This window comes from Stegostoma tigrinum, chromosome 2 (assembly GCF_030684315.1).
Source record: "Stegostoma tigrinum isolate sSteTig4 chromosome 2, sSteTig4.hap1, whole genome shotgun sequence".
Classification (NCBI taxonomy): domain Eukaryota; kingdom Metazoa; phylum Chordata; class Chondrichthyes; order Orectolobiformes; family Stegostomatidae; genus Stegostoma; species Stegostoma tigrinum.
In genome coordinates, this window is record NC_081355.1 from 159892871 (window position 1) to 159916923 (window position 24053).

Here is a 24053-nt window from a genome sequence, read left to right on the forward strand (position 1 = left end):
CATTGAATAGAAATTTAGAATGAGTTCGTAACTAGTTAATGACTACAGACTAACCTCAAAATGTCAGAGCCACTCAGTAAATTTTGAGATTGGTTAAAGACTGAGATGCTGGGCACTGGTTAGTGAGACATTAAAAAGGTAAGTAAGGACTGATTAATTTATTTAATTGATTGGTTAATTTAGTAATTTGATTCTAAAGTAAATGGAGTTGGGACTTGTTAACTGAGTGATGCGATGTGGGGATCCAGTAACCCTTCCTCTCAACTCACCTTTAATTTGTCCTGTTTTCCACTTGTCCTGGTCCTTACTTGTGTTATTATGAACATTATGAACCTGTGTTATTATGAAGGCCAGTTGAGGCACAGTCATTGAGCTGGATCATGACAGAAATCAAGAGGCTTCTGCATATGCAAAGGACACTGAGATAGAGCAGAAAGGTGGTGTTGCAGAATTAATCAGCCACGATGCAATTAAATAGTGGGGCAGGCTCAATGGTCTTCTCCTGGTCCTATGTTGTCAATGTTACATTTACTGTTCCCCAGCAGTAGGGGGGAAACACAGACCCTGGTTTTAAAATGCTGAGTCCTCTTAAAAACGTCCAGTGTCGCCAGCCCTCTAACTGGGTTTGAAGGATAAACAAACAGGGAAGAGGAGGGAAGTTCCCCTCACCAGCATTCTCCATCATCAAATATATTTAAATCTGGGTGGACATATGTTTAATCTCTGAACAAATCACAGAGTTGGCAGGAATGTGCAATTGAATTTGCCGTTATTGTACTTACTGGCAGAGGGGGCTCAATGAGCTGAACGGCCTACTTCTGTTCCTAACATTTTTGCTGTTGTTTACATTCTTGAATCCCACTCTCCCCTTTCGCGACAGAGGGAGTGTTTCAGATTGGGGTGGTGGAAATCCATGGCAGAGTTACAGAGGTTTTACTACAGATGTGCAGTGCCCTAGTTAGACAACTGCTGGAGAATTGTGTACAGTTCTGGGCTTTGAATCCAACAAGAAAATAAATATTCGCCTTCAAAGGAGTGCAGGGCAGGTACAAAGGAATATCATCAGTGTTTCATAGAACATAGAACATTACAGCACAGTACAGTACAGGCCCTTCGGCCCTCAATGTTGTGCCAACCGGTCATACCGATCTCAAGCCCATCTAACCTACACTATTCCATGTACGTCCGTATGCTTGTCCAATGACGACTTAAATGTACCTAAAGTTGGCGAATCTACTACCGTTGCAGGCAAAGCGTTCCATTCCCTTACTACTCTCTGAGTAATGAAACTACCTCTGACATCTGTCCTATATCTTTCACCCCTCAATTTAAAGCTATGTCCCCTCGTGCCCGCCGTCACCATCCTAGGAAAAAGGCTCTCCCTATCCACCCTATCTAACCCTCTGATTATTTTATATGTTTCAATTAAGTCACCTCTCAACCTTCTTCTCTCTAACGAAAACAGCCTCAAGTCCCTCAGCCTTTCCTCGTAAGACCTTCCCTCCATACCAGGCAACACCCTAGTAAATCTCCTCTGCACCCTTTCCAAAGCTTCCACATCCAAGAACCATAGACTCATACAACATGGAAACAGATCCTTTGAGCCAACTCTTCCACCCCAACCAATTTTCCTAAATTAAACTAGCCCCATGTACCTGCATTTGGCCCATATCATTCTGGTACTAGATGTACCTTTAAGAAAGATTTGTTCTGTCATTTTTTTGTTAAACAAATGTTGCAAACATGGAGTTGAGCCGAGCTGTATGCTGTGAGCTAAACTAGCTTCACTTCTTTTCAAAGTTGGAACAATAGAAGCAGCATAAAAATGTGAGATCAAGCACCCACAGAACCAGCATTTTAGTTTGGGTTTTCCGTAGTTCCTGAGTGTAGAAGCTGTTATTCCTCTCTCTGCTCTAGCTAAAAGCTGAGCTTCTCTTCCTTCTATGAGAATTGTATATCAGACAATCTATTTCACGGAATTTGCCTTTGCTAAGGGTGTGTTTATGGGATGTTACTATATTGGATGAGTTGCTGTTTAGTAGCTAAATAATCTACTACTCAACTTTTTCAGTCAAGTTGTTATCCCAATTCTTCTTTCTTTTGTTTGTATTTTAACAATAGTGGAAGTCTGGTCCATAACACACATCTAAACCCTTCCTATTTATGTACTTGTCCAAATGTCTTTTAGATGTTGTAACTGTGCCTGCCACTTCCTCTGGCAGTTCATTCCACACACAAACCACCCTCTGTGTGAAAGTGTTGACCCTCAAGTCCTTTTTAAATCTTTCTCCTCTCACCTTAAAATTATGCCCTCTAGTTTTGAACTTCCCCACCCTTGGAAAAACAGACTTTTGCTATTTGCATTATCTATGCTGCTCAAGATTTTATAAACTTCTATAATGTCACCCATCTACCGCCAACACTGCAGTGAAAAATGCCCCAGTGTATCTATTCTCTCCTCATACTCAAACACTCCATTCCTGACAACATCCTGGTAAATCTTTTCCGAAGTCTCTCCAATTTAATATTATCCTTCCTATAACTAGATGACTAGAACTGGGCACAGTACTCCAAAAGAAGCCTCACCAACCTCTTGTACAACTGCAATAAGCTGTCCCAATGCCTACACTCAAAAGGTCTGAGTACTGAAGGCAAGTGTGCTAACTGCCTTCTTAACCACCCTGTCCACCTGTGACACACCTGTCAAAGAATTGTGTACCTGTACCCTTAGGTCTCTCTGTACAACAACACTACCCAGGGCCCCACCATTAATTGTATTGGTCTTGCTGTTGTTCATCTTACCAAAATGCAGCACCTCACATTTATCCAAATTAAACCCCATATGCCACTCCTCAGCCCATTGGACCAGTTGATTGGGATTTCTTTGTAATTTAGATAACTATCTTCATGGTCAACTATACCACCAATTTTGGTGCCAACCGCAAACTAACTAACTTTACCTCCTATAATCTCATCCAAATCGTTTATATAAATGACAAACAACACTGAACCCAGATCTGAGGAAGGGTCACCAGACCCGAAACGTTAACTCTGCTTTTTCCTTCACAGATGCTGCCAGACCTGCTGAGCTTTTCCAGCAAATTTTGTTTTCGTTATTGTGAACCCAGTACCAATCCCTGTGGAACACATTTTCTCACAGGCCTCCAGACTGATAAACAACCTTCCACCACCACCCTCTGTCTCCTACTGCTCAGCCAACTTTGTATCCAGCTGACAAGCTCTCCCTGAATCCCATGTGATCTGACTTTACAAACCAGTCTACTATGCAAAGGCAAGTCAAAGGCTGTACTATTGTTCATGTAGACAATGGAACAAAAACAGGAGTTGCTGGAAAAGCTCAGCAAGACTGGCAGCATCTGTGAAGAGAAAGCCAGTGTTTTGTGTCCGGTGACCCTTCTTAAGCATTCCAGTTAACTTTGATTTCTTGCCACAGATGCTGCCGGGCTTGCTGAAAATTTCCAGCAAAGTTCCCTTGCTTTTCCTAATCGCCTTTCTTAAATAAAGGCACAACTTTAGCCAGTCTCCAACCCTCCCACCCCTCATTTGTAGCTATAGATGATACAAATATCTCTGCTGGGGTCTTGCGATTTCTTTCCTAGCTCCCCACAATATCCTGGAATACACCTGATCCCACAGATTTATACACCTTCATGCATTTTAAGACCTCCAGCACCTCCTCTTCTGTAATGTGGATCCTTTTCAAAATATTAATATTTATTTTCCCACATTCCCTCACCTCCATGTCTTTCTCCATGGTAAAACTGATGCAACATATTCTTTTGGGATCTCTCCCATCTCCTGTGGTTCCGTACCCTATCGATCTTTAAGGGGCCCTATTCTCTCCCTCGTTACTCTTTTGCTCTTAATGTACTTGTAGAATCTCTTTGGATTATTCTTAAGCTCATTTGCCAAGGATACCTCATATCCCCTTTCAGCCCTCCTGATTTCCCTCCTAAGAATGCTCCTATATCCCTTATAGTGTTCAAGAGATTCACTTGATCCAAGTTGTCTATTCACAACCTATGCCTCCTCCTTCTTCTTGACGAGAGCCTCAATATCTTTATTCATCCATTCTTCCCTACTCTTAACAGCCTTACCCCTCACTCTAACGGGAACATAATGAGTCTCTGAACTCTCATCATCACAGTTTTGAAAGCCTTCCACCTGCTAGTTGTCCCTTTATCTGCAAACAGTCTACCCCAATCAGCTTTAGAAAGTTCCTGTCTCATACCCATCAAAATTTGCCTTCCTCCAATTAAGAACTTTTAACTTTTATATAAGGCCTGTCCTTTTTCCATAGCAATTTTGAAACTAGTAAAATTATGATAAGTTGTCTGCAAGTGGTGCCCCACTAACAATTCAGTCTGTTGCCCTGCCTTATTCCCCAAGAGAAGGTCAAGCCTTGCTCCTTTTCCACTAAGTACATCTACATAAGAACAGAAGAACACAACAACAATCAGGAACAGGAGGAGGCCATTTGGCCCCACGAGCCTGCTCTGTCATTCAATAAGATCATGGCTGAACTTTTCATGGCCTCAGCTCCAGTCAACCACCCTCTCATCATAGCCTTTAATTCCTTTACTGTCTTAGGTTTAGAAACATTCAGTGAGGAAGCCTCAACCGCTTCACTGGGCAGGGAATTCCACAGATTCACAACCCTTTGGGTGAAGACACTCCTCCACAATTCAGTCCTAAACCTGCTACCCCTTATTTTGAGGCGATGTTCCCTTATTCTAGTTTCAACGGCCAGTGGGAACAACCTCCCTGCTTCTATCTTATGTACTCCCTTCATCATTTCATGTTTCTATAAGATACCACCTCATTCTTCTCAACTCCAATGAGTATAATCCCAGTCTATTCAGTCTCTCCTCATAAGTCATTTATAATCGGTCAGCACAACATCATGGGCCAAAGGGCCTGTTTTGTGCTGGACTGTTCTATGTTCTATGTTCTAAGTCAACCCTCTCAACTCTGGAATCAACCTAGTGAATTTCCTCTGCACCCCCTCCAGTGCCAGTACATCCTTTCTCAAGTAAGGAGACCAAAACTGCACACAGTACTCCAGGTGTAATCTCACCAGCACCTTATACAGCTGCAGCATAGCCTCCCTGTTTTTTTAAAACTCCATCCCTCTAGCAATGAAGGACAAAATTCCATTTACCCTCTTAATTACCCGCTGTACCTGCAAACCAACCTTCTGTGATTCATGCACAAGGACACCCAGGTCCCTCTTTACAGCATCATACTGCATTTTTTCATCATTTAAATAATAGTCCATTTTGTTGACATTCCAACCAAAATGGATGAACTCACATTTACATACATTGTACTCCATCTGTCAGACCCTTGCCCACTCACTTAAACTACTCATATCCCACTGCAAACTTTCAGACCCCTCTGCACACTCTGCCCTACCACTCAGCTTGGTGCCTTTCGCAAACTTTGACACACTACATATGGGGCCCAACTCCAAATCATCTACATATCAATAAAGAAACGTTGTTGAACATATTTAACAAACTCCTTCCCATCCAAGCCCCTAATGCTATGGCAGTCCCAATCTATGTTTGGAGAATTAAAATCCCCTACTATTACTACCTTCTTATTCTCACACATGAGATCTCTCTATATAATTGCTCCTCAGTTTCCTGCTAACTACTGGGGGAGGGGGGGGGGCGCCTATAGTGCAATCCCCTTCTTATTTCTGAGTTCCATCCAGATAGCTTAACTGGATGATCCCTCAGAAATATCCTCTCTGTGTGCAGCAGTATTGTTTTCCCTAATCAAAAATGCAATACCCCCTCCTCATAACAAGGTGTGGAGCTGGATGAACACAGCAGGCCAAGCAGCATCTTAGGAGCGGGAAAGTTGACGTTTCGGGCCTAGACCCTTCATCAGGGCACCTAATTTTCTGCTCCTAAGATGCTGCTTGGCCTGCTGTGTTCATCCAGCTCCACACTTTGTCGTCTCGGATTCTCCAGCATCTGCAGTTCCCATTATCTCTGACCCCCTCCTCACTTGCCTCCCCTTCTATCCTTCCTATAGCATCTGTATCCAGAACATTGAGCTGCCAGCCCCATCCCTCCCTCAGCCATATTCCTGTAATAGCTATGACATCCCAGTTGCATGTTCCCATACAATCCCCGAGTTTATCTCTTACCTTGCTTTGAAATGAATGCTTCAGAGCTAATTAATTCTTCAGTTACCTTGTTCTTTGACTCACTCTTGCCTGCCTTGTCTAATTAAATTGCTTTTTTTAACTTCAGAACCAGCCTCACCTGTCTTGCTATTCTGACTACTATTTAGAATTTCCCCCCTCCCCACTAATTTAAAGGCTCCTGAACAGAATGAGTAAATCTCCCCTCCAGGATTTTGGTTCCCCTCCTGTTCAGGTGAAACCCGTTCCCCCTTGAACAGGTCTTTCTACCCCAGAAGAGATCCCGATGATCCAAAAATCTGAATCCTTGCCCACTACACCATCTCCTCAGCCATTGATTCATCAGCCCTATCTTCTCATTCCATGTCTCACCATCACTTGGCACTGGGAGTAATCCAGAGATTGATATCTTTGAGGTTCTGCTTTTTAACCTTCCAGCTAATTTCCTATATTCACTCTGCAAAGCCTCAACCCTTTCTCTCTTACTGTCCTATGTCTTTTCTCACCAATGTAAGTGAGGTAATGTAAATGAGAGTTATGTGTCCCAAATATAGAAGCAAGGAAGGTCGAGGGGGACTGCCAGAAGTGGAATAGACAGGGTAGATAGAAAGCAGCTGTCCCCCTTATTTCAGGGTCAATAATGAGGGGGCACGATTTTCAGGTGAACGACAGGACATTTAGAGGGGATTTGAAGGTAAGGTTTTGAGCACGGTACAGTTCTGGAATGTTCTGCCTGGGAGGGTAGTTGACATGGGAAACCTCACAACTCGTAAAAAGTTCCTGATGAACACCTGAAATATCACAACATTCAAGGCTATGGGCCTAGTGCTGGAAATGTGGGACTGGTATAGGTAGACAGGTTCTGCTGAAGGGTCTCTTCTGATCTGTACAATTCTATTGGTTCTAAGAGATTGGGAGGGCATCAGGATTTTGAAACTTGCCAATGGGGTTGTTGTAGAGTTTTTCCACCTCGGACAAAAGGACTTCAACTTAGAGGCTGTCACTTACTTTTTATTCATTCAGAGGATGTGGGCATCGCTGGCTAGGCCCAGCATTTATTGCCCATCCCTAATTGCTCAGATGGTAGTTAAGAGTCAACCACATTGCTGTGGGTCTGGCCGGACCAGGTAAGAATGACAGAATTACATCCCTCAAGGTCATTAGTGAACCAATTGGGTTCTTACGACAATTGATGAGACTAGATTTTAATTTGTGATTTTGGGTACAAAGGATTCCACTAGGTGCTGTGGTAGTATATGGACTCAAGTCTTTACAGCCCCGGATTATTTTCACAAGCCCAGCAGCATTAACACTGCACCATCATCTCACTAATTGGAGATACATTAGCTATAATTGACAGAACTGTGTTGAGGAGCTAAAATGTTTCTTTTTTTCCTGTATGTGATGTAGATCATGCAGTTAAAACTATAGAAAAATTTCTTTTACCCTCTAATATAGACTCCAACTCTTTCTGCCCTCCTTAATGCAACAGTGTACAGTGAACTTTTGTGAACCATTCTTAACTAATTAACTGAAAAACCTGTTGACGTGAAGGGGATGTAATGCTATATTTCATTTTGAGAAATTATTTAAAATTTCACATTCTAGATTTGAAATACGCATTCCCCTGGTTACAGAGAGAGAACCCTAACAGTGACTGTGCCTTCAATCAGTGAGTTTAGTGGTGGTGAAAGGAGGAGGAAGATTGATGGTATTCGCACATTGATACACACAGCACACAGTCCCGGACACCATGCAAACTATGAACGCAATACTTGACGAAGGTAAGTCTGTTTGTCAATTAGTTCTATGGCAACTCACCAGAGGTGACAAGAGAGAACTCAATCCATGATGACACAATGGGGGTCATAGAATGACAGAAACTGTCCCTCTGACTTGGAAATATAACATTCTTCCCTCACGGGCAATGGGTCAATATCTTGGAATTCCCACCCTAAGGACATTGTGGATCAACCTACAGCGCATGGACTGCAGTGGTTCGTGAAGGCAGCTCATCCCCACCTTCTCAAGGGGCTGCAAGATATATGCCATAAGTGCTGGGCCCAGGGGCTATGCCTACTTCGCAGGAATGAATAAAAAATGGGATCTCCTGTTACCTCTCTTCAATTCACCTATTGACTGTGAAAATCTGATTCGCATAAATGCTGTGGAGGACAAGTTCCTGGAATTAAAACAAGATGGTTTTCTCGATAACAAAGTGTGGGGCTGGAGGAACACAGCAGGCCAGGCAGCATCTGAAGGGCAGGAAAGTTGGCATTTTTCCTGCTCCTCTGATGCTGCCCGGCCTGCTGCGTTCCTCCAGCTCCACACTGTGTTATGTCTGACATCCAGCATCTTACTATCTCTACATTTCAACTGTGTCTGGAAACAGTATCTGTGTTAGCAGCGTTGACAATGAGGGCCAGGTTTGAAAACATGCAGCAATTCACGAGCAATCCTTTTAAGCATTTCTTTTCACATTTCAGTCCACAAATAAACTTTCAGAAGAACAAAAAGATTCAATCTTTACAGCCTGTCTTCACAAGGGAAGAGACATAATCCCCTCAAAATACTAGAGAATGAAGGGACATGTGAGAATAAGGAACTGAGAGAAATTAGTATTTGTTAAAAAGAAGTATTGGAGAAACTAAATGGATTTGAATGTTGATAAATCCCTGTGAACCAATTTACCTTCACTGTAGGAGTTGAAAGAGGTAGCAATCATGATAATACCATAAAACCATAAGACATAGGAGTGGAAGTAAGGCCGTTTGGCCATCAAGTCCACTCCGCCATTTAAATCATAATAGATGCTTTGGTGATCGTCTTCCAAAATTCGATTAGCTCAGAAATGGTTCCTGTAAATGAGAAGGTTGTAAATGTAACTTCACTGTTGTAGAGAAAAGGGAGAGAGAAAATGGAACACTATTGGTCAGTCACATCAATAATGCAGAAAATGCTAAATTCTATTATAAACAGGATAATAATTGAGAAACTGATGATATGATTGGGCAGAGTCAATGTGCACATAAGAAAGGGAATCATAATTGGCAAACTGGTTGAAGCTTTTTTTTTGAGAATGTAACTATCAGAAATGATGGGTTAAACCGTGGACGCGATGTGTTTGGATTTTCAGAACATTTTTGTTAATGGCTAGTGGGAAAAATTAGAGTTGCGTGGGATTAGATATGAAAATACTGGCATGGATTGAGAACTAGGTAGTGGATGGAAAACAGAGAGTTGTGCTAAATGGGTAACTGTCAGGTTGGCAAGTCATAATCTATAATCAATGATTTGGATGTTGGGGCCAATTGTGACATTTCTCACAAAGAACCAAAAGAGCGGTGGATGCTGGAAATCAGAAACGAAAACAGAAATTGCTGGAAAAGCTCAGCCAACGCAGGACTGGGGGTGTTGTACTTGAATGCAGGTAGTATATGAAACAATGGAATGAGCTTGTATTGCAGATTGAAATTGGCAGGTACAATACTGTGGGTATCACAGAGATGTGGCTGCGAGAGGATCAGGGCTGGGAACTAAATATCCAAGGATTCATGTCTATCAAAAGGACACGCAGATAGGAAGAAGGAGCACAGTTGTCTTGTCAGTAAGAAACTAAATTAAATCAATAAAGAGTTGGAAGGTGTAGAATTGAGCAGAGTAGAGGAACTGCGAAGGGAAAAAGACCCTGATGGGAGTTATGTACAGGCCCCCTAGCAGTAGTCAGGATGTGTGGATGAAAATAAATTTGGAGATAGAAAAGACGTGTATGGAAGGCACTATTACAATAATCATGGGGGACTTCAATATGCAGGTGGACTGGGAAAAGCAAGTTGGTAGCAGATCTCAAGAGAAGGAATTCATGGAATTCTGTGAAATCTGTTTTTTGGAGCAGCTTGTGTAGAATCCACTAGAAGGCACACAATTCTGGATCTAGTGATGTGTAAAGAGGTAGACTTGATTAGGGAGCTGAATGTGAAAGGACCTCTAGGGGAAGTGACCATAATATGATAGTTTGAGAGGGAGAAGCTGAGATCAGATGTAATGGTATGACAACTGAGTGACAGTAACTGCAAAGACATGAGGGAGGAGCTGGCCAGAGTTGATTGGAAGGAAAGGCAGTGGAGCGGTGATGGCAGGAGTTTCTGGGGGTAATTCATCCCTAGAAAGAATAAAAATCCTAAGGGGAGGAGGAGTAGCCATGGATGATGACAAGGCAAGTCAGAGACAGCATAAAAGCAAAAGAGAAAGATTAATGCGAAGCCAGAAGAATGAGAGGCCTTTAAAAACCAGCACTGGACAGCTAAAAAAAGCAATAAGGGGGGAAAAATGAAATATAAGAGTAAACTAGCCAGTACTATTAAAGAAAATTGCAAGAGTTTTTTTAAACAGATCTAAAACGTAAGAGAGAGGCAAGTGTAGGCACTGAACTGCTGTAAAGTGAGGCTGGAGCAGTATTAATGGAGAATAAAGAAAGAAAGAGAATAGAGAATAAACTAAAATCTGCTCACTGCTTTTTCACCCCTGCCAAAGAAGGCATGTTCATATTTTGCCATCATTAGGTTTATCTGTCGAAGATGGAACATCTGTTTATATTTGGTTTTAACTTGCTGGTCTTCTCTTTTCCAGAATCAGAAGATGACAATCTGTCACAGCAGCCTGAGATGGAGTTAGAAACAACTGACACTCAGGAGACCCTCCAGGACAGCCTCCAGGATAGCTTTCTGAAGACCACTGAGGAGAAAGTCCAACGACTGTGGCATGTTCTGAGAACAGCAGTGTACGAGTCCGCAGAAAAGGTATCGTAAAGTACATACTTAAAAGGCACACAACACTGGGTTACAGTCCAGTAGGTTTGTTTGAACTCACAAGCTTTCAGAGTGCTGCTCCTTCATCAGGTAAAGTGTGTGTGTGTGTATGTGTGTGTGTGTGTGTGTGTGTGTGTGTGTGTGTGTGTGTGTGTGTGTGTATGTGGGGGGGGGGGGGGGGGCGGGGGTGGTGGGGGGGACTCCAAACCAAAACACAAACAGATTCTCACACCTAACATGTACTATCTGACCTAAAATGTCACCTCTTCCTTACACTGATAAAACCTTTAGTTCTCACAGGATACGGACTTGAAATGAATTCTTGGCATTTACATATACGTATTAATCAAATAAAACCTTCTAACTGATTAAAGATTTAATAGCATCTTAGGTTTGTTTAAAATATCCTCATCAATGGTGTGACTGTTTGATCTTTTACTGATAAATTCTGTGCCTAATACTTACCTCTCTCGCTAATACATGAGGGAGGAGTGAAGCTCCAAAAGCCTAAGTTTTCAAATAAACCTATAACCTGGCGATGTGTGATTTCTGACCCTGTCCACCCCAGTCCAACACTGGCACCTCCATATAATGTTTGCAGAAATAGCAATAAATCTAACTCTGTGGAGGTGAATTTAGAATCCAGCAAAGGAGGTCTACGGTTCTGATAAAATAAGGAAGAATAGATTACAAATGCGAAATATTACAATGGATTGTAAAAGCTTCTGCAGATATGATAAAACGATCTACAAACTGAAAGAACTGTGGATGTTGTAAATCAGAAACAAAATAGAGTTTGCAGGAAAAGGTCAGCAGGTCTGGCAGCATCTGTGAAGAGAAAGGCAGAGCTAACCATTCCTGAGAACTAATGAAAAGAGATGTTTGAATAAAATAAATGTGGGTCCATGGAAAGCAGGGTCAGCAGACTTTATAACAGGGAAGAGAGAAATGCCAGAGAAGCTAAACTTTGTAGCAGTTTTCATTGAGGAAGATGCAAGAAATCTCCCAGAGTTAGAGATCCAAGGAAGAATGAGGAGCTGAAGGAAATTTGAGAGCGATTGATGAACTGAAATTTGCTATGTCCCTAGGATCTGATATTCTACACTTCAGAGTGTCAGTAGATGGGGCTATTAAAATGGTGAGAAATTGGTAATTGTCTTCCAAGATTCCATCAATTCTGGAATGGTTCCGATGAATTGGAAGATGCCAAATGTCAGCCCACTATTTCAAGAGGGAGATGGGAAACAGGGAACTACAGACCCGTTACCTTACATCAGCAGGAGGGAAAATACTAGAATCTATAATTAAGTTTTTGATAGTTGGATAGTGATGATCTGATTGAGCATAGTCAACATGGATTACAAATGGGGAATCATGCTTGACAAATTTGTTAGAGTTTCTGAGCATTGATAAAGGAGAATTGATAAAATTGATAAAGGATAGTTGATGGATGTGGTGTGGTTGAATTTTCAGAAGGCTGGTCATAAGATCTCTGAGAGGCTAGGCACCAACATTACCTCCTATCCACATTAAGCAGAGGTTCACCTGCACATCTGCCAATGTGGTATACTGCATCCACTGTACCCGGTGCAGCTTCCTCTACATTGGGGACCGCTTTGCAGAACACCTCCGCTCAGTTCGCAACAAACAACTGCACCTCCCAGTCGCAAACCATTTCCACTCCCCCTCCCATTCTCTAGATGACATGTCCATCATGGGCCTCCTGCAGTGCCACAATGATGCCACCCGAAGGTTGCAGGAACAGCAACTCATATTCCACCTGGGAACCCTGCAGCCCAATGGTATCAATGTGGACTTCACCAGTTTCAAAATCTCCCCTTCCCCTACTGCATCCCTAAACCAGCCTAGTTCGTCCCCTCCCCCCACTGCACCACACAACCAGCCCAGCTCTTCCCCCCCACCCACTGCATCCCAAAACCAGTCCAACCTGTCTCTGCCTCCCTAACCGGCTCTTCCTCTCACCCATCCCTTCCTCCCACCCCAAGCCGCACCCCCAGCTACCTACTAACCTCATCCCACCTCCTTGACCTGTCCGTCTTCCCTGGACTGACCTATCCCCTCCCTACCTCCCCACCTATACTCTCTCCACCTATCTTCTTTTCTCTCCATCTTCGGTCCGCCTCCCCCTCTCTCCCTATTTATTCCAGTTCCCTCCCCCCATCCCCCTCTCTGATGAAGGGTCTAGGCCCGAAACGTCAGCTTTTGTGCTCCTGAGATGCTGCTTGGCCTGCTGTGTTCATCCAGCCTCACACTTTATTATCTTGGAATTCTCCAGCATCTGCAGTTCCCATTATCTCTCCCTCCTATCCCATGTGCTTGAATGTACTGGCCTGGACAACGTCTTGGTGAACAGACAGCAACTGAGAACAGCAATAAATTCTCACCTTGCAGGCTATGACTGGGGTACCACAGGGATCAGTACTCAGGATCCCAGCTGTCCACAATGTGTATGAGTGATCTAGAGGTAGTGACCAATGGATTCTTTCCCAGTTTGCAGACAGTACAGAGCCAAGTGGGAACGTGCGTTGCGAGAAAGATGTGTAAAGCAGCTTCAGGAGAATTTGTTTCAGAGATAGTAGGAACTGCAGATGTTGGAGAATCTGATATAACAAGGTGTAGAGCTGGATGAACACAGCAGGCCAAGCAGCATCAGAGGAGCAGGAAAGCTGACGTTTCGTGTCCACCCCCTTCTTCAGAATTGGGGGAGGGGAAGGGGGTTCCGAAATAAATAGGGAGAGAGGGGAAGGCGATAGAAGATGGATAATGGAGAAGATATAGATGGAGAGGAGACAGACAAGTTAAAGGGGTGGGGATGGAGCCAGTAAAAGTGAGTGTAGGTGGGGAGTTAGGGAGGGGATAGTTCAGTCCAGGGAGGACGGACAGGTCGGGGGCAGGATGAGGTTAGTAGGTAGGAGATAGGGGTGGGGCATGAGGAGGGAGGAGGGGATAGGTGAGAGGAAGAATAGCTTAGGGAGGCAGGGATGAGCTGGGCTGGTTTTTGGGATGCGGTGGGGGCAGGGGAGATTTTGAAGCTGGTGAAGTCCACATTGATACCATTGGGCTGCAGGGTCCCCAGGCGGAATATGAGTTGCTGTTCCTTCAACCTTTGGGTGGCATCATTGTGGCACTGCAGGAGGCCCGTGATGGACATGTCGGCTGAGGAATGGGAGGGGGAGTTGAAATGGTTCGCGACCTGGAGGTGGAGTTGTTTATTGCGAACCGAGCGGAGGTGTTCTGCAAAGGGGTCCCCAAGCCTCCGCTTGGTTTCCCCAATGTAGAGGAAGCCACACCGGGTACAGTGGATACAGTATACCACATTAGCAGATGTGCAGGTGAACATCTGCTTAATATGGAAAGTCATCTTGGGGCCTGGGATGGGGGTGAGAGAGGAGGTGTGGGAGCAGGTGTAGCATTTCCTGCGGTTGCAGGGGAATGTGCCGGGTGTGGTGGGGCTGGAAGGGAGTGTGGAGTGGACAAGGGACTCACAGAGAGAGTGAACCCCAGGAAAGTACAGGACGGTTACCTGGGAAAGTACGCCGGGGGGGTAGGAGGACTTGATGGCCTCAATAAGGGGCCTACCTTTGTCCCCCTCCACCCACACATCAACGAAAATCAGTCATGCTTGGACATTGGAGATAATGGGAACTGCAGATGCTGGAGAATTCCAAGATAATAAAATGTGAGGCTGGATGAACACAGCAGGCCAAGCAGCATCTCAGGAGCACAAAAGCTGACGTTTCGGGCCTAGACCCTCTCTGATGAAGGGTCTATGCCTGAAACGTCAGCTTTTGTGCTCCTGAGATGCTGCTTGGCCTGCTGTGTTCATCCAGCCTCACATTTTATTATGCTTGGACATTGAACAGCTTTTCCACCCCCTCTGCCTCAGCGCTTACTTCTTTAACTGTGAGCCTAACCCTCCCTCTACTGACCCCTTCTCCCGCCTTCAACACACCCCCTCCTCCTGGACACCACCTCGATGCCTCCTAGCCTCCCTCGACATCTTCATCTCCAAGTGCCCTCAAGTCATCAATCACTCAACCTCTCCACCCCCTCACCAACTCCAACCTCTCCCCTGCAGAACGGGCAGCCCTCCGCTCCCTCAGCTCCAACCCCAACCTCACCATAATACCCACAGACAAGGGTGGCGCAGTTGTAGTATGGCACACTCACCTCTACATCGCCGAGGCCAAACGCCAACTCTCCGACACCACCTCCTACCGCCCCCTTGATCATGACCCCACCCCCAGGCACCAAACCATCATCTCCCAAACCATCCACAACCTCATCACCTCAGGTGACCTCCCACCCACTGCCTCCAATCTCATTGTTCCCCAACCCCACACAGCCCGTTTCTATCTCCTTCCCAAAATCCACAAACCTGCCTGCCCTGGTCGACCCATTGTCTCCGCCTGCTCCTGCCCCACCGAACTCATCTCCACCTAACTGCACTCCATTTTCTCCCCTTTGGTCCAGGAACTCCCTACCTACGTCCGTGGCACCACCCACACCCTCCACCTCCTCCAGAACTTCCAATTCCCCGGTCCCCAACACCTCATTTTCATCATGGACTTTCAGTCCCTATACACCTGCATTCCGCATGCAGATGGCCTTAAGGCCTTCCGCTTCTTCCTGTCCCGCAGGCCCGACCAGTCCCACTCCACTGACACCCTTATCCGCCTAGCTGAACTCGTCCTCACCCTCAACAACTTCTCTTTCGACTCCTCTCACTTCCTACAGACTAAGGGAGTGGCCATGGGTACCCGCATGGGCCCAAACTATGCTTGCCTCTTTGTAGGTTATGTGGAACAGTCCCTCTTCCAATGTTACTATTGCCCTATCCCCCACCTCTTCCTCTGTTACATTGATGACTGTATCGGCACCACCTCGTGCTCCCACGAGGAGCTCGAGCTGTTCATCCACTTCACCAGCGCCTTCCATCCCAACCTTTAGTTCACCTGGGCCATCTCCAGTACATCCCTCACCTTCCTGGACTTCGCTGTCTCCATCTCAGGCAACCAGCTAGAAACCAACATCCATTTCAAGCCCACTGACTCCCACAGCTAGCTAGAATACACCCCCTCCCACCCACCTTCCTGCAAAAATGCCATCCCCTATTCCCAATTCCTTTGCCTCTGCCAGATCTGCTCCCAGGATGAGCATTCCACTCCCGAACATCTCAGATGCCCTCGTTCTTCAAGGAACGCAACATCCACCCTCAACTGTGTCTCCCACATTTCCTGCAACTCATCCCTCACGCCCCCTGCCCACAATAACAAGCAGAAAAGAATCCCCCTAGTCCTCACATACCACCCCACCAACCTCTGGATCCAACACATCATCCTCCGACACTTCCACCATCTACAATCTGACCCCACCACCAAAGACATTTTTCCATCCCCACCCTTGTCTGCTTTCTGGAGAGACCACTCTCTCCGTGACTCCCTTGTTCGCTCCATACCCCCCTCCAGCCCCACCACACCCGGCCCCTTCCCCTGCAACCGCAGGAAATGCTACACTTGCCCCCACACCTCCTCCCTCACCGCTATCCCAGGCCCCAGGATGACTTTCCATATTAAGCAGATGTTCACCTGCACATCTGCCAATGTAGCATACTGTATCCATTGTACCCGGTGTGGCTTCCTCTACATTGGGGAAACCAAGCGGAGGCTTGGGTACCACTTTGCAAACACCTCCGCTCGGTTTGCAATAAACAACTGCACCTCCCAGTCGTGAACCATTTTAACTCCCCCTCCCATTCCTCAGATGGCATGTCCTCCTGCAGTGCCACAATGATGCCACCCGAAGGTTGCAGGAACAGCATCTCATATTCCGCTTGGGAACCCTGCAGCCCAATGGTATCAATGTGGACTTCACCAGCTTCAAAATCTCCCCTTCCCCCACCACATCCCAAAACCAACACAGCTTGCCCCCGCCTCCCTAACCTGTCCTTCCCCCCACCTATCCCCTCTGACTACTTCAAGCCCCACCCCCATCTCCTACCTACTAACTCATTCTGCCCCCTTGACCTGTCCGTCCTCCCTGGACTGACGTATCCTCTCCCTAACTGGCTCCATCCCTGCCTCTTTGACCTGTCTGTTTCCTCTCCACCTATCCTCTCCTCTATCCATCTTCTATCCGCCTCCCCCTGTCTCCCTATTTACTTCAGAATCCCCTTCCCCTCCCCCATTTCTGAAGAAGGACCTGGATCCAAAACATCAGCTTTCCTGCTCCTCTGATGCTGCTTGGCCTGCTGTGTTCATCCAGCTCCACACCTTGTTATCTCAGGAGAATTTGAGCAGGTTTAGTGAGTGGCAGATGGAGTGTAAGGTGGAGAAATGAGAGGCTGTTCGTTTTGGGAGGAATAGGCATGCAGAATTTTTCTGAGATGGTGAGTGATCTAGACTTACCTTCCAGAGGGAGCTGAGAGACTGCTGTGTGCTCTGCTTCATGAAGACTGGGGTCAACCCTACCATACCTAACCGTGGCCTATATGCGTATATCACATGGACCGCACAGTGTCCTTAAGTGAAGCAAAGGGGCAGTGGGACATGCTTTCTGATCAACATTTCCTGGTACTCAGACATAGCAACTCTGGCAAGTCCCCGCTCACTGGATCTGGAATTCTTTATAGTAAAGTGCCATCCTCACTAATCTGCCATCCTGACAGCTGTCTACACCCCACCCCATGCAGATATGATTTACTTCACCACAATGGGGCGACACGGTGGCTCAGTGGTTAGCACTGCAGCCTCACAGCGCTAGGGACCCGGGTTCAATTCTCGCCTCGGGCGACTGTCTGTGCGGAGTTTGCACATTCTCCCCGTATCTGCGTGGGTTTCTTCCGGGTGCTCCGGTTTCCTCCCACAGTCCAAAGATGTGCAGGCTAGGTGGATTGGCCATGCTAAATCGCCTGTAGTGTTTAGGGGTGTGTGGGTTATAGGGGGATGGGTCTGGGTGGGATGCTTCAAGCGGCGGTGTGGACTTGTTGGGCCGAAGGGCCTGTTTCCACACTGTAGGGAATCTAATCTAAACACACTAGAGACAATATTCCCTGCGAGTGTATTCATAGTGACCCATGATTTCAACCTGAAGAGGGCTCTGCCAGAGTATGACCGCCACATTTCCTGCCCCACCAGCAGACAGAACATTCCAGACCATTGCTACACAACCAAAGACCATAACTGCTCCATTCCCCACCCACTCTTCAGAAAATTAGATCCCATCACTGTATCCCTCCTCCCAGCTCCTACACAGAAGCTGAAATGTGAGGATCCTTCACTGAAGGAAGTGAAATGCTCATCCGAGGCTGTGGAATGCAGTCTCTGGGGCTGCTTGGAATCGTTGGACTGGACCATGTTCAGATACTTAGCGGAAAACACAGACGAGTAGGTCACCGCCATCACAGGCTTCATTAGCTAATGCACAGAGGACTGAGTACCAGAGTAGTCGATCCGAGTGTTCCTCACTGTAAACCCTGGATGAAGCAGGAAATCCATTCCCTCCTGAAGACCAGGCATGCAGCATTCGAGTTGGATGACCTGGACCAATACGGGGGATCCAGATCTGATGTTCACAAAGCCATCAGGAGGCCAAGATGCAGTACGCAACCAAGTTAGAGACCCAGACCTACCAAACAGACTCCCGCCACCTGTGGCAAGCATAAACAACATTATGGGGTGAAAATGAAGCAGAGGAGGATAGCTGACAAAAACACATCTCTCTGCCGCCCCTCCCCCCACCGCCATACACCCACCACTGATGTGCTCAACGTTTCTAAGCTCAGTTTGAGCAGAATGCCAGTGGCGTGGTGTCACCTGCCCCGACAGCTCCAGATGTTCCTGCTCCCTTGGTCACCGCTGCAGAGGTCAGAGCAGTTTTCCTGGGAGTCAGCCCAAGGAAAATGACGGGCCCGGACAAAGTCCTCGATTGTGCACTTACATCCTGTGTGGACCAGCTGGTGATGGTATTCATTGACATCTTCAACCTCTCCCTCCTACAGGTCATAGACCCACCTGTTTCAAGAAGACCACCATCATCCCAGTTTCTTCAGCACCAGCTGTTGTCGGGAGGCGATTGTCTAGTGATATTGTTGCTGGACTGTTAATCCAGAGACACAGACAACTTTCTGGGGACCTGGGTTCGAATCCTCCGAGGGCAGATGTTGGAATTTGAATTTGATAAAACACCTGGAATTAACAGTCTAATGATGACCATGAATCCATTGTTGATTGTTGGGAAAAACCCATCTGGTTCACTAATGTCCTTTAGGGAAGGAAACTACCATCCTTTCCTGGTCTGGCCTACATGTGACTCCAGATCCACAGTAATGTGGTTGACTCTGAACTGCCCTCTGGGCAATTAGGGGCAGGCAGTAAATGCTGTCCAGGCAGTGATACTCTCATCCTGTAAATGAATAAAAGAATAAATGAATAACGGATTATCTCCCTCCAGACAGATCACAAAACTGCATGACCTTGGTCTCTGCTCCACCATCTGGTTCTGGATCCCCAGCTTTCTGACCCACAGACCGCAATCAATGAGGATAGGTAACTGCACCTCCTCCACAATAACATTCAACATTGCAGCCCCTGCCCCCAAGGATGTGTCCTCAACCTCCTAATGTACTGTCTGTGTACACCCACGACTGTGTGGCCAAATTCCGAATGAATGCCATCTACAAGTTCACTGACAACACCACTGTAGTAGGTCAGAGATCTATCAACGAGTCAAACCACAGAAGGGAGACAGAGGGTTTGGTGACATGGTGCAATGAAAACGCGTCTCTCAATGCTGGCAAAACTAAAGAACTGATCATCGACTTCAGGAAGAAAGGAGGACAATACACCCCCATCTTCAATCAATGGAACTGAGGTTGAGAGTGTGACATTAACCGACCTGTCCTGGAATTCCCACGTAGATATGACAGTGAAGAAGGCACAACAGCACCTCTTCTTCCTCAGGTGGTTCAGGAAATTTGACATGTCTATCAGCTCCCTCACCAACTTCTACAGATGCACCATTGAAAGCATACTGTGCGGGTTCATAATGGGCTGGTGCGGCAACTGCTCTGCCCAGGACTATAAGAAACTACAGAAGGTGGTGTACACAGCCCAGACCATCAGAGAGGCCAACCTTCCATCCACAGATTCCACTTACACGGCTCACTGCTGGGGAAAGGCGGCCGCCAAAGACCCATCACACCCTACAACCTCTTCCATCAGGCCGAAGATGCAGAAGCTTGAACACGCGTAGGAGCAGGTTCAGGAACAGCTTCTTCCTGGCCGTTATCAGACTGTTGAATGGACCCTCTAGCCTCAAATAGTACTCATCTTGCTAATGTTGATCTCACCTAGCGCACATCCTGTGCAACATAACCTGTTTACCTCTGTCTAATTTTTTTCACAAGCTCTGATCTGTATATCCTTGCTGACTGTGATCTGCCTGTACTGCTTGTAAACAAAGCTTTTTACTGTGTTTCGGTACATGTGACAATAAATCAATCAATCCACATTAGATAGTGCCCAAAGTGCCCTCATCAGTAAGTGCCCAAATGTTAATATGTTACTACAGCGGGTTACCAGGAAAGCTAGATAATGAAGTGTGAAGCTGGATGAACACAGCAGGCCAAGCAGCATCTCAGGAGCACAAAAACTGATGTTTCAGGCCTAGACCCTTCATCAGAGAGGGGTACCAGGAAATCTAATGGAATGTTAACCTTTATCACAAAAGGTTCTGAGTACAAGAGTAGGGGGTTTGAGATTCAGTTGTATAGGAGCCTAGCTGGACTGTACCTAGCATATAGTGTGCAGATTTAGACTCCTTCTCCCAGCAAAAATATTATTGCCATAGAAGGAATGCAACAAATGTCCACCAGACCGTTTCCAAGGATAGTGAGACCGTTCCACGAAGAAAAATTAGGAAAATGAGCCTGAAATCTCTAGAGTATTGAAGGGTGAATTCGACTTCTTTAGGAATTGGGCGACCCAGAGGTGATCTGTTAGAGGCTCTCAAGATTGTCAAAGAGTTTGATAGGAGAAGATGTTTTCCAGTTGCATCTGAGACCAGGAGTGGGATGATAAATATTGGATACCCACAAACAAAGGCCACTGGGAATTCAGGAAAAAGACTTTCACCCAGGAGGTGATCAGAATAGAGACGTTACTGAAAAACAAGATGAATCTTGTAGATAAATTTAAAGGAAGGCTGCTAAGAATCAGGTGATATTGTTATAAAGCAGAGGTTGACCCTCCTCTGAGAACTAAAACTGAAACAGCCATAGGGGAACACCTTGCCCTATAATCTGTAAAAGAGATGTGAAAAGTGGTGTAACATGCCTTTCAGCAACTTCTAGTGTTTAAACAAAATAAATCCCTGACACTCACTTTATAATCAACAAGTAACAATTTATTTGTATATCTCTAAAAGTGAACAAATTAACTAAACTATTAACAAACCAAATAAACCCCTTCTAACTACTAACTATTCCTGAATAAAGTAAAATACTAATGATATGCTGTTCCAATAAATACAAGTCCAACTTATAGAAAATAAGAAAAAGAATTTAGTCTCTCAAAATTACAGGCAAGTGACGTGTCTTCTGGAACATTCTGTGCCTTCTCCATTGATTCTTCCATCAGGAATATTAACTAATTGTGCTCTGGGTACCTTTGTTATTTAAATGGTGCTTTCTCTATGACATAGAGGAGTCTGCAAGAGCGAGCGATTCTCTCTTGAGAGCTGAGGTCTGTTAGCTCTGGTGAATGTTGGTTAGCTCTGCCATTTGTCCAACTGCCCCCTTCTGATGATGACATATCAATAATTCTTACAACAGGATTGGTCCTATGTTGTCAAAAACATCAGATTAAATTTAATTCATTTTTGGTGTCTAAGTGCCTGCTTAAAATTGATTGGCTAAATTCAAAAACGTGATGTCTTGGTAAAAGCTGCTGCTGGGCCTGCTAACTTTACAGCCTTTCAGTACAAATGTTTTAGCTTGGGCGCACTCTGTACACTTGCAAACATTCAGGCTGCTGCTCACAGTCATCTGTTTTCAATCTCTAAGCACAGAAAAAGCACGTCATCTTTTAATGGGACCACGCAGTGCTTCACCCCACCCCCACATTCGACAAACACCAAATTCTAACGTCCTGCCTCCAAATCCGTGAGTGCTCTATCCAACTCTGCAACAGTATATTGGGTGTGAGAAGATGGGGAAAGGGATGAAGGTCCGAGTCAAAGGAATAAATGTGGTACCACTGCAGGAAAATAAAAACTAATTTTCCTCGACAACAATTGTCTGCTTCACTGTTTTTCACTTGTGTTGAATCCTGCAGATAAGGAGACATGATTGGAAGCCAATGGATTTGGAACATGGTCTCCAACATGTGCAGCGTGTGATATTTAAGAATGCAATCCACCATGTCTTATACAATGGTGTCACCAAGAAGTTTATCTGCTTGAAGTCCAAAACTAGCATCTGTATCTACCACTGCGATGGGCGGAAGAAGCAGGAATACACCCTCAGGGGGGCAATAGAAGGAATAGTGTATGCTCGGCAGATTAACCGTTACGTGGCCTGGAACATCTGTCCACAGGTGAAGGTGCTAGGCCCAGACTTCCAGGTTATCTCCACCAACCGGTCAAAGCAAACCATCACCTGTTGCCAGTACAACGAGGATTTGAATGAGATTGTCACGGCTGGAGTCGGCAATGTTTGTACCTGGCATTTCTACTTTGGCTGCCGTGAGCTGATATGTGCCAGCACCATCACCATAGGGCTGAGTCAGGAAGATGTGTTCACAGAGCTGGCACTGGAGAGAGTCCGGGGTACCACAGTGACAATGTTGCGCAGTCAGCACTGCTACGCAGTCTGTGGGAAAGGAGTAGCTGTCTTCGACTTGCTCAAAGCTACTGTAATTTCATATGAGAAACGGCTGCATGACAGGTAACTCTGACCCCAGGTAACCCTGACCCCAGGTAACTCTGACCCCAGGTAACCCTGACCCCAGGTAATTCTTTCCCCAGGTAACCCTGACCCCAGGTAACTGTGGCCCCAGGTAACCCTGACCCCAGTTAACTCTGACACCAGGTATCCCTGACCCCAGGTAACTCTGGCCCCAGGTAACCCTGACCCTCGGTAACTTTGACACCAGGTAACCCTGACCCCAGGTAACCCTGACCCCAGGTAACCCTGACCCCAGGTAATTCTTTCCCCAGGTAAGCCTGACCCCAGGTAACTTTGACACCAGGTAACCCTGACCCCAGGTAACTCTGACCCCAGGTAAACCTGACACCAGGTAACCCTGACCCCAGGTAACCTTGACACCAGGTAACCCTGACCCCAGGTAACTCTGACCCCAGGTAAACCTGATCCAAGGTAACCCTGACCCCAGGTAACTTTGATACCAGGTAACCCTGACCCCAGGTAACCTTGACACCAGGTAACCCTAACCCCAGGTAACTCTGACCCCAGGTAAACCTGATCCAAGGTAACCCTGACCCCAGGTAGCTTTGACACCAGGTAACCCTGACCCCAGGTAACCTTGACACCAGGTAACCCTAACCCCAGGTAACTCTGACCCCAGGTAAACCTGATCCAAGGTAACCCTGACCCCAGGTAGCTTTGACACCAGGTAAACCTGACCCCAGGTAAATCTGACCCCAGGTAAACCTGATCCAAGGTAACCCTGACCCCAGGTAACTTTGATACCAGGTAACCCTGACCCCGGGTAACCTTGACACCAGGTAACCCTGACCCCAGGTAACACTGACCCCAGGTAAACCTGATCCAAGGTAACCCTGACCCCAGGTAGCTTTGACACCAGGTAACCCTGTCCCCAGGTAACTGTCCTCAATTAACCCTGACCCCAGGTATATGTGTGTGTGTGTGTCTGTGTGTGCGTGTGTGTGAGTGTGTGTGTGTGTGTGTGTGTGTGTGTGTGTGTGTGTGTGTGTGTCTCTGTGTGTGTGTGTCTGTGTGTCTGTGTGTGTTTGTCTGTGTGTGTACGTGTATGCGTGTGTCTGTGAGTGTGTGTGTGTGTCTGAGT

General features: G+C 46.0%; 1 protein-coding gene across 1 annotated transcript in view; it reads left to right on the plus strand.

Annotated features, from left to right (window-relative positions):
* The first annotated feature begins 34 nt into the window (after positions 1–34).
* wdr97 (WD repeat domain 97) overlaps positions 35–24053 on the plus strand; it is a 178941-nt gene continuing 154922 nt past the window's right edge. The window contains exons 1-4 of the mRNA XM_059641159.1: positions 35–138; positions 7787–7962; positions 10808–10977; positions 22341–22951. Of these exons, the coding sequence (XP_059497142.1) occupies positions 7932–7962; positions 10808–10977; positions 22341–22951 (812 nt within the window). The 5' untranslated portion in view covers positions 35–138; positions 7787–7931. The remainder of the gene's footprint in view (positions 139–7786; positions 7963–10807; positions 10978–22340; positions 22952–24053) is intronic.